The following is an 11,841-nucleotide window of genomic DNA, read 5'->3' on the forward strand; positions in this document are numbered from 1 at the left end:
ATGGATGGATGGATGATGGATGGACGGATGGGTGGATGATGGATGGATGGATGATTGGGTGGGTGGATGTTGGGTGGGTGGATGTTGGGTGGGTGAATGATGGATGGATTATGGATGGACGGATGGATGGATAGATGGATGGATGGATGAATGGATGGGTGGATGATGGATGGACGGATGGGTGGATGATGGATGGACGGATGGGTGGATGTTGGGTGGGTGGGTGTTGGGTGGGTGGATGTTGGGTGGGTGGGTGTTGGGTGGGTGGATGGATGATGGACAGATGGATGGATGGATGGGTGGGTGGATGGATGGTTGGTTGGGTGAATGATGGATGGATTATGGATGGACGGATGGATGGATGGATGATGGGCGGGTGTTGATTCTAAAACTACTTAAAAGACGTTGTTTTCCAGTCAAAGTTGTTCCTTATCTAACGACGATGTGTCGTCACCTGATTCCATACGTTACCAATCGTAGCGCTCTAACTTTCAGGTGACGTGATCAGGTGTTTTTATAATCACTGGTGTTTTTGTAATTCATCACAGTCTCATCAATAAATGACAAGGGCAATTTCCCAGCGTGGTAGCTTTAATTGGAGGTACATTATCACTGCATTTCATCACTTTTCATACCATGATAATGAGTAGATTACTTTTTCGACTTAGCGATGAAGTGTCAGGTCATCACTGCAGTCAGCTTTGACTGATGATGATTTATGGCGCTAGCAAGATTACTAGCACCGGAGGCAGAAGAGTGGTAGAGAGCGGTGAGTGCTCTCGTCTGATGCCTCGTCTATTTGTACAGAGACTCTTTGTTTTTTGGTTTGGTTTCTTTGCACTCTTCAAAAATCTGAATATGTTACCTTTAAATGCACCACATCAAACACTATCTTACCTGTATGACGAACATGATGTACGTATTTAGGTGTCTGTATGTCTTGACATTTCTGTCCATGTGAAACTTAGACCTTGACTGGATCAAGTATTTATGCTCAGACTAAACGCTGACTCAGGCAGAATGTTCCGGCCCCTTATGCTCTTTGTGAATAACTTTTGATGTTAATTTCGTCTTTCGTCTTTGAGCATTTACCTCCCTGGTGTGGTGAAGGGACTCCTGTGATTGGTCGGAGGTGAAGCTCCATGCAGAGACAGACGGGTTTAACGTCATTCGTGTGACATGTTAATGTTGTTGTTCCTTATAACACGTTACATCTGGTTTCCCATTATTTTCTATTACAGTTGTATCTACAGTCCACTGCGGCTTAAGGGAACAGCAGTGTGGCTGAAGGCTGCCCTCGTGTGGCGTGTTTGACGAACAAAACCAAAGAGAGAGAAAAGGGCAAAGTTTTTTTTTTTCTATAAATACGGTTTATATTTTAGGTTGAAAAATTAGCATATAATATTCGAGATATTTTTTTAAATAATTGTGTTACTATTATTATGACCATCTACTTCACCCAGACTACTGCGTTTGGTGTCCTTCAGTCTGTCCTGTCCTCATTCTATTCCCTCCCTCCCTGCCATCACCTCACCCCACCATAACTCAACACAAACTACCCTCCTCTTCCTGCCAACTCTCATCTTCTCCTCCAGATTCCCTCACGCTCCTACGTTCCAGATTCAGATTAAACCTCTTTTTTTTTTTAACCTGGATCCCTGCAGCCATTCATCCCTCTTTTTTGTCAACCAATGAATGTGTCTCCCACGTTGGCCAGACATTTGACACCCTCCAAGGATGCAATTAACCTTTCACCTTTGACCCAGTTCACTCACTACTTCTTTTTTTAAAGCACAAACTCTATTTTCTATTTGGATTCTGTACAAATGCCTGAAAGCGAATTCTTTTTCCCTCGATGCCTGCTGCCTGTACCTCCTGTCCCTCTACTGTCCTGTGATTGGTTGGTAAATACATCACATATTTGTTATATTTATATATGTTTATATTAGAGTGAACGAAGATAAAATCTCTTAAAGGCATCTTATATATTAGTATATAAATATTACAGTACGGTACATTTTGGGGTAAAGGTGTTCAACATCTGGTTTGTGGCCCCCAAGTGGTCCCTGAAAGAACTGCAGGGTTGTTGCACACACTGCAATTTAAATATATATATATTCGTAGTATTTCAAAGCTTTTGCATGCAAAGTTGAAAGATATGTTTTATAAATGACAGGAGGCGGGGCTTAATATGAAACGCTATCTTATAAAACATGTACTGTAGCAGTTCCCTTCCATAAAAGTGAACATATAGTAACATATACCTCATAGTAACTCATATAACCTGCAGACAGTATTTCTTCTTCTATGTCACACACTGTATGTCAAACTCAAGGCTCATGGGCTAAATGTCATAATCATAAAATAATATTTTTTTGTATATATCTATATACATGCTATATGGATAAATGAAATACACTGACTTTCAGCATTTTATTGGCTTTTATTGTAAAAAATAATTAACAGATTAATTACATGCAGCTGCTAATCAATCTGGTTAATCTAAACATCCTGTCCAACATTTAACCTCCTCTTTCTCTCCCACACACTGAAGTTCATCACAACACAGCGACTTTCTCATTCCTCCTCATACGAACACCTGTCAAGGCCAATACGTCGGCTCCAGAGAAACTCCGGCCTCTGCGGTCTTTTCACACCGCTGGAGCTGTTTCATTCTCCACGGCTCTCAGCCTCAGTTACCTTTGACTCCTTGAACTGCCAGATGTCCATTTGTAACCCACCGAGCTCAGGGGACATTCAATAAACAACAACGAGGGTCATGGGAAAATCATTAAGGCCACCGGAACTGGTTGGACTTCCTGCAAAAAAGGTAGAAAAAAAACCCTCCCTCAGATCCTAAGTTGAAGTTAAGGCTGGTATTACTCTGTGTGGCTACGATATATGTGTCTGTCTCTCCTTAACGCCCGACTGTGTCTGTGTCGCCCACGCTACCAGAATGCATTTGTCACACTTGAGAGTGTAACTTTGAAAAAACTGCAGTCACAAATCCTCAGTTTGTTTGGGAACACCTACAGGTGAGCAGTGCAGTTTCCACTCCTGTCACAACATGCACTAACCTCAGTACATCAACATTGTCATGAGTATTTTTGAAAGCAAAACATTCAATTTGGCATGAACAATGACAACATTAAAATTATTATAAATCTAAAATGTTGCGCCCCTGTAGGGGCAGCATCCCTCACTGTGAGAACCATTGCATTAACCCACTGGCTCCCACACGTTTTTTGGCATGATCGCAGCTGTCAATCAAAACGCACCAGCTTAAATATTTTTACATGCTGTATTTTTTTAACTCGATTTATATTCATGAAAGTCAATAATAAAGTTGTTAAATATCACATGTGTTGTTTTTAAAAAAGAATAATAGTTTGTTGGAAAAATACTTATATCTTTATTTTTTTGAATCAATTATTAGACATTTTACTCCATTTGAATTCCAGGTGACCCCACATGGAGTCGCAACCCCAAGATTGAAAAGCTAAAAAGCTAAATAAATAAATAATTTTTAAAAAGTTACAGTACTGGTAAAGTCTTTACCTCATTTTAGCTTCACCAAAAAAAAAAAAAAAAACATTTTCAATTTAATATTACCGTTTTTATAAACATCAGCAGCTGTAAACTGTTCCGTCTCTGGCTGTGAGCAGCGCCTTCTTTCCCTTTGTGAATTGCATTGTGGGAGTTTATTGTTAGCCAACAGAGCACACCACAGAAAAATAGGCCACACACACTTTCCATACTGTGTGAACTGCAGTCACTCTTCTTGTACCACATACAAAACCTGGAATAGGTTTGGTGTTTATGTCACTATGAAATTGTAAAAAAAAAAAAAAAAACCCTGCTTCTTATCTGACACTGGGTGAGCTTTGCCTTATCACCAATTGTAAATGAATAATTAAAAAAAATTAATTCACTTTATCCTCTTTAATTAACAATTATAAACTGAAAGATAGATGTTCCTAACGTGGTGTTTTCTCACCTCGTCAATGAGAAGATATAAAACCACTGGAGAAATGATGCATCAGTTCAGGAGTTAGCAGTTAGATAATTCATACTAAATGAATGCAAAATGATTGGTGTATTTTTTTTTCTCCAACAGGGAAACATTTAAGTGCTTGGAATATAATTTGAATATTTATCAGCTGGAGTCGGCCTGATTTATTTTTTCATCCATTTCTCTTGTGAGCTGCATTGACTCACTCACTAACCATCTACAAAGAAACAGGTCCTCACTTTAACTCTGCAGCTCTGAATCAGCCTTAATGTGACTGCTAAGTGACGATTCTTTTTTTTCTTTTCTTTTTTTGTTTCAGAGACACAGCCTCAATAAGAATACATTTGTAGGCCGCACAAATGTCTGAGCATTAACAAAACATGACTGGGCTGGAAACTCAGTCAGTGGAAATTGCTTTGCTGTCTGTTCTATTTCATGCCAAACTGGGTTTCTGTTATAATTTATTTAAAACAAAGAATCTCAGAGATTTGACGCTGAATTAATGACAACACCATAAAACAGATGTAAAGTTGCCCAGTACAGACGCAGACATTCAAGTGACGCGCTCAGGAAATGTGTGTCTGGGTAAATGAGTCAAACTGCTTACCAAACGACCTATTAGAACGACAGTAGTCGTTTCAGTAGTTTAAAGGTTTTTTTCTTATTAAACTTTTTACTGAGGTGAACATTTTTACTATCATTGACAACACAGTTTTTGTATCATAGTATTTAAATGCAAATATGTGTTGATTAAAACACATTACTTTTGGAGGTGTGTTATGTTCTCCAAAAACATCCAGCTCGGTGTTAATTATGAGAGAATATTGTGAAGGATTTGGCAGCATCTAGTGGTGAAGTTATGTATGATCAGTCAATGTCTGCCATTATTCTTCCTGTCACAGCTCGTATGGAAATAATACGTTGCCGTAGTTATCATTAAAGGGTGATATTGAAGAACATTATTGATTAATGTGTATTTATCATGCAGGTGGTGAGTAGGACGAACGCCCTATGGTGCCTAAAGATAGGGAGCGAGGAACGGTTTTGTATATATTTATGTATGAATTTATTTATGTATCTATTTATTTATTTTTTTTTGCTTAAGGATCACAGCTGGGACCTATCCAGTAGGTGCTGCTCTTGGCAAAAAATGTGTTTTTGCAAAAAAAAAGAAACTCTCCACCAGGGGGCAGTGGATGGCTATAAAACCTTAAAAAAAGACAAACTCTGAGCTGTTGAAGAAGAAACTTCCTGTTTGTCTTTCTTCAATTCCTGTGAGTATAGCAATGTTGTTTTTGATTAAACAGTTGCTGATTTCACACTCAGTTAATTGTGAATTGAACCTATTGGGTCATTATGATGTTTTTAAATATACTGTTAAGGTACTTTATATAAATTAGTGGGACTGACAGTCTGTTTTCATGGTGTGTGTGACAAAAAAAAACTCAAGGGTTTAACTTGATGAGATGAAAATACATGTGACTGGAAAAATGGAGCGATAAATGTTCCTGTGAAAACGGACAACGAAGTAGGAAGTCATTTGATTAAAACTGTCCTCATTTAGTTACAGAGACATGTTTCATCATTAACTCTGTCTCCTACATGTGGTCCATTCTTTATTTCCAATATAAATTTCTCATTTATCACTTCTGGAAAGTCGCCTCAGGGGCAAGAGAAAATAATTGGAAAAACCTGAGATGAAATTGCTGATGAAATAACAACATGATGGAAAAAGTGATTAAATGTTTGTCAATTAATTTTTAAACCTTGCTCTTTTTTTTTCTACAGCTAAAACACTGTCAGTTAGGTAGACAACAGCTGGGGTGAAGGTTTCAACAGGAGCTTCAATTTACAACCCACCATTGTATTAGATGAAGGAAAATACAACATCTAAAAACATCCTGTACCAGGTTTTTTCTCAGCAAGTGTCAATAAAAATGTTAGCAATTTAATTTATTTTGTTCTTATTGTGTTCTGCTGATTAAATTTCAGAGTTTTTAAGGGGCAACAAATAAATCCCAGTGCGTGTTATTGTTCAATTACAGGGGGGAAATGTTTTAAATGTTTTTTTTTTTGAGGGAAATGTTTTAAATGTGTTTTTGTTGTTTTTGTTGTTTTTTGTTTTTTGTTTTGTTTTTGCTTTGTCCCTATCCTGCCAGTGTTGTCTGGGCAACACTATCTATGGGACACACCCTCACTTGATGCAATTATCTTATTTACCACAAGAGGGTAACCGCGAGTAAGAAGTATAACTACAAAAGCATGTGCGTGAGGATCTACAATGTTGATGAAGGAATGAATGTGCCACGATTGGGAAGTGTGGCTACTTTTACTTTCAAAATAAAAGTCCAGTGTAAGGCAAGGAGAAAAGACGGGAGGCAGGGCAAACTAATTAGATTAATGAAGAGGATTATTATATTGGATGACATTGTGTGAAATATTCTAATGTAACTGTAATATTTTCTTATTTAATTTATTTTATTTGCAGATGTTGCTTTTTACTGCAAGTCAAAGATTATTTGGTTTTATCTGATGAATATACATAAGGTAGATGTATATGGAATGTAAACATAAATAAAGCCTATATGCAAAAAAGTTTAGCTAAATTTGTATGTCAAACCGCTGTTACGTACTTTTATGGATATAAATTTATTTATTTTAGCTGTTTAGCTGTTAAATAATAAACTATGAAAAGGTTTTAAATGCCTCACATTGTCTTTAAATATTGTTTAAATAATAAACTATGAAAAGGGTTTAAATGCCTCACATTGTCTTTAAATAAATAAACGGCCACCAAAAGAAAATAAGAATAAGAACACTTTGAACATTTATTCTGGAAGACGTGACCGGATGTAGCTCACTTGGTTTTTATCCGTCTTGCTGCCGGTGCTTAGAGCTCAGTGGCCCGCTGAGCCCACGGAGAACAGATAGTGTCCTCTCTGGCGGACAGTAACACCAGGCTTGTGACTTGGAGATTTTCTTCTTTCTTGACTAAAACCTCTCAGAAAAAAACTACGGGATGCCTTCAAGTATAAACGTCCAAGGTGACGAATGTTTTACCCGCAGACTGCCATGTTTACATTGTGTCTGCCCTTTGCTAAAGCTTAGAGACGGTACAATAGAGCATCAGCAGGCCGAGCGTCTATTCCTACTATTCTAGCTTAGCCCGTGTCGATATTAACGAGCTAACCATTAAAATAACACGCTTTTTATTTTTTCCCTCGCAGGAGGCAAAGCCTTTGGACAACTGAAGGAGCAGCAAAGGCAAAAACTGGAAGAAATAAACCAGGTACGTGAGCTGTTGTCTTCTCTCTCGCCCTCGGCGCGTCTAACGGCACACTGGGGAATTTGAATTTAATTAGTTCCCGTACACTTGACTTGGCATTGGCCTTGTTTCACATGGAGACGGTGATGATTCATGGACACGACAGTCTTTGGTGAACAGTAGTAATGGCGTGAGGAACAAATCCCCAAAGGCGCCGTTCTTCCACTATAGGTGAATATTAGCAGGATGCCGTTGATGCTTTTATTGATTGGACCCCGCGGTGTGTCGTGACGACACTTGTTGAATGACTGCATGCTGTCACGCAGCTCTTGTCTGCAGGACAATTCCACGCTGGGTGATTTTAATGACCATAATCAGCGTTTAAGAGCGCAATTTAATAACATTTGTTTTATTTTAATTATCGTCGTATCTGCCGAAGCTGCCCGTCCTCCAATCACTGCCTTCTCCACCCTAATCACATCATACAACAACTATTTTGAAAGTGATGCAATGGTTTACAGTAGAGTTTCATCGCAGAGTCCTAAGTTTTGGTGTTTTGTTTTTTTTAAAGAATTATTTTGTGGACCAAATGACTAGTTAATTTAGAAAAATCTATCCATTATCTAAATGTGACGACTTAGAAAATTTGCGAATTCATATTTTATAGGTTTTCTATGCATTGTGAAAAAACTGGTTACAAATATGAAGATAAAGCAGTATTAGTTAGCAGTATCGCTAGAACAGCGCTTTTCAACCTTGGGGTGGTGACCCCGTGTAGGGTCACCTGAAATTCAGATGGCATGATGAAATGTCTAATAATTGATAAAAAAAAAACTGTATTCTTTTACTGTAGAGTAAATATTAATAAATCATATAAATCATATTTAAATAAAAGTAATCATTTAATATTATCTGAAGTCACGCATCCTTAAAAATATCTCTGGGGCGCCAAAAATTTGTGATGTCAAAATGGGGTCACAAGCCAACAAATGTTGAGAACCACTGCTCTATGAGGAAGCAGTACATATATGTGTACTTTGAAATACCAATAAGTAACAAATGAAGTTCTTGTATTTTGATCAGGAGTCTATAAACAGACACTACTTTTACCTAAATCTTTGCAGAAGAAAAAAACTCCCTCCAAGGTGCGTCTTCTAAAAGGAGCATGTGTTTTTACAGCTAGTGAGCGCTTCCTCCCTCCTGACAAACAGGTGTGTCAATGAGGTCTTTGTGGAACACCAGGCCTCTGAGTGGTGGTTCTCTCACCGATGGACTAGTCTGTATAGTCTGTGTCCTCTACCTCCACTGGCAGCCCTTCAGCTGCTGCTCACTGCAGCGGCCGCAGTATACACAGGTCACGACCAGAGGGCAGCTGCAGGCACCTGTGCCGCTGCTGCCCTCCTTCCTCCAGCAGATTCTGTGATGTGTTGTGTCATCACTTATTTCTCTGTAATAAAGATTGTGGAGTGACTCAGCCTGGATCACTGAAGGAATTAGAATTAAACCAGGAAATGTATTTTAAAAACAAGAACATTACCTCAGTGAAGTTATTAAACTTCTCATCTTGGGATTTTATGTACCTGGAGCTGATTCCTTTATTGTAAAGAACATTCATTGACATTTTTTATGCATTTTGCAAACACTTTTATCCAAGACGATTAACATTATCAAGCATTTGGTTCCTCTGGGAATCAAACCCAGGACTCTCTGATTCCGAGGCAGACATGCTAACCGCTCTACTCTGGAACCATTCATTTACTTTCAGAAAGTCACAAACTACTGTTTGAACTAGTAGTATTTTCAGGTGTTTTTCTTGCACACACACGGCAAACTTTGACCATTCAGTTACGCATGTGCATTGACCTCTGACCTTAGTGTCGATAAGTTTGTTCTTTCTCAATAAAGGCAGATATTTCGTACCTCACAGGACTGTAAAACACAGTGTGTGTGAGTCACTTGTACCTGGTAAACATCTAACCACGCTGTTGATTGTCTTGACTAAGACACTGAGGTCACTGCAGATAACATGGTTACTTTCTGTTCTTTTTTCTTCCAAAGACCAGAACAGAATCTCCGAGGGCAGATTGCATCATTAAATTTTCATTAGTACAACTTCCTTCAGGCTCTTCCCTTTATACCCCTGTGATTTGCTCCATATAATGTTGAACTCCATAGGAAAAACACATTTCTGACTCAGGTCCCTGCTTGTGCAGTGTGTGAGTTGGGGTCTTTCAGCTTTACATGTTACATGGTTTCAGTTTCATGTGAAGCTGGTGAAACCTGTCGTCCTGATTTTCTTTCCTTTGTTCTCTGCCTTTCTCTTCTTCCCAGGAATTTCTGGAAGACCAGAAATACAGGGATGAGGAGGACCTGCCAGATAAACTGGAGAGTCTCAAAAGTAAGAAACTCCTGTTTTTCCCCTCTTTTGTTTTAGTAACAGTAGTCTCAGGGTGGGGTCCTTCTTCCTAGTGTTTGTCGTACGTCGGTGTTCAGCTCTTTGCAGGCATTGTCTTCAGAATTTAGGATTTGTTTTTTTTTTATGTGGGAAAGACAGACTGCTGAGATTTCAAAGAGGTTTTCAAGCCCAAGTTCTCAGCGGCCTCGGAGGAATGTGTCGGGGCGTTTCTTAGCTTGTTGTTACAATATTCAGAACTTTGCTGGGTAAACTCAAACCTCCTAGGAATAGAGAAAAAAACACAGCTGGAGCTGAGCACAGTGAAAAAATGCACGGTTTTCTAAGCGACTCCACCTAATCTCTCAGATGAATGTAAACGTGTTTGTTTTCATGTGTTTTTCCTCTCAGAATAAAATGACGGTGTTTGTTATGAAAGAAGTTTCACTTCTTCAAATAGGGAACGTCTCCTCTGTCCTACTTACTGTGTGTACTTGCTAGGAAATGTAGAGCATCGTCGTGTTTATAAGAGGGGCCCAGCACCCATGTCCTCAGTGAATATTTATTTATTTATCTTTGTCTTCCATTTCTTCTCTGTCCCACTGACCCACATTTTAACATCCAAACATTGTTCTCTGAACTGCCAACAAATTCTTACAGTAAATCAAACGTCATGACTTTGTATAATATTTAACATTAGCATACTTTTAAATTTAACAAATCCTATTGTATTTTCCTTCATTAGTCATTTATATAAATAATATTTAAAAAATGGCCGTTTGTGAAAGCCAGGAATTCCAGGCCCCATGGAAGGATATGACAATGGGCTCTGATGTAACAATCACGATTATATTATATATTGCTACATTTCAAAGCAGCATTTTGCAGTAATCTCATAATAAATGAATATTTTTTGGGCCCCTATTGTCCTCAACAGTGGCAATAGTTGCAACTGCAATGTGTTTTTCACAAATCTCTTTAAAAGGCCTATTTATTTAAATTCCAGCTCAGTTCAGAAACAAGTACGTAGCATTGTGTATCGCTAAGACCAAAGAGTTGCTAGCACATTATATCCACCTAGTGCTCGGACTTAAGCGCTGTGAGCAAATAAGAAAAAAAAACGTTGTTCCTCCTCAACAATAAAAGCTACTAAACTGAATAGAAAAAAAAGGCAGACGAGGCTAAGATTCTAAGAAAACATTACTGCCACCTAGTGGTGGTAAATCTTTGAATACCTTTGTTATAGTAGCTACCATACTTGATATTTAACTTATAGTCATATACAGTGTATGAAACTGTATTTTCGTATGTTACCATTGCATAAAAATGTTGACTCATGACCAGATTACTGAACGGCCCAGTCTGACTCAAACATTAATGTTAGACCAACTTTAACTTAACTGTATTTGAGTGTCCAGAAAAACATCGTCTCTTCTGTCAAATACAGTTGGTGACCCCTGTATATATGGCACAGGAACATAAACACTGCATCTCACAGTCAATCAGTGCAGCCGCTTAAATAATTCACAGAAACTCCTCCTAAATAAAACATAGTGTGGTGTCACTGATTCACAGGATTAATGATGTAAAACCCAGCAGTAAATGATCATGGGACAAAAACAAAAAAAAACTGTGCAAAGTTTTAATAAGTCGGGACATTTTGTTGGAAAGATAATCTTGTCTTGAAGTCTGCATTAGGTCAGAGAGTGACGAATGGGAGCGAGAGGAGAAAACACATTTTCAAAGAGAAACAGTAGCCTGCAGTTTGTAAAGCTATTATCTGCCTTTAGGGCCAGTTTATTTTTAAATTGGAAATTCCTCTACTATCTCTGGCCAAAGTGGCAGATGAGGCTCTTATCTCCATTCCACTCTTATCTCCTTTTTTTTTTACCGCTCACTGATAGTTTATCAGCCAAGGTGGTTAAGAGGCAAGCACCTCCACCAGTGTTTTGATATGTTTTTATCAGTTAATAACACTGTCATCTGCATGGCTCGTAGACTGTGGGTCAGGAAAAGAAAAACACCAAAGACTGTGTTCAGCTGAACCATATCTGTGGCTGCGGATGATCAACAGGCTGCCAAACGACAAAGTAGCACACTCAAGAACTGCTCTGCATGTGTGTGTCTGTGTGTGTGTGGGGGGGGGGGGGGGGGGGGGGCACACCCCCAAAG

At 38.6% G+C, this 11,841-nt stretch overlaps 2 protein-coding genes across 9 annotated transcripts in view; one reads left to right on the forward strand and one right to left on the reverse strand.

Annotated features, from left to right (window-relative positions):
- Positions 1-11,841, reverse strand: part of dab2ipb (DAB2 interacting protein b) — a 791,247-nt gene that overhangs the window by 130,532 nt on the left and 648,874 nt on the right. The gene's annotated exons all lie outside the window — the stretch shown is intronic.
- The window catches only part of aif1l (allograft inflammatory factor 1-like), a 10,648-nt gene continuing 5,703 nt past the window's right edge, over positions 6,897-11,841 (forward strand). Inside the window, exons 1-3 of the mRNA XM_008325780.3 lie at positions 6,897-7,056; positions 7,240-7,301; positions 9,609-9,675. Of these exons, the coding sequence (XP_008324002.1) occupies positions 7,032-7,056; positions 7,240-7,301; positions 9,609-9,675 (154 nt within the window). The 5' untranslated portion in view covers positions 6,897-7,031. The remainder of the gene's footprint in view (positions 7,057-7,239; positions 7,302-9,608; positions 9,676-11,841) is intronic.

Source organism: Cynoglossus semilaevis, chromosome 14 (assembly GCF_000523025.1).
Source record: "Cynoglossus semilaevis isolate Cse_v1.0 chromosome 14, Cse_v1.0, whole genome shotgun sequence".
Taxonomy (NCBI): domain Eukaryota; kingdom Metazoa; phylum Chordata; class Actinopteri; order Pleuronectiformes; family Cynoglossidae; genus Cynoglossus; species Cynoglossus semilaevis.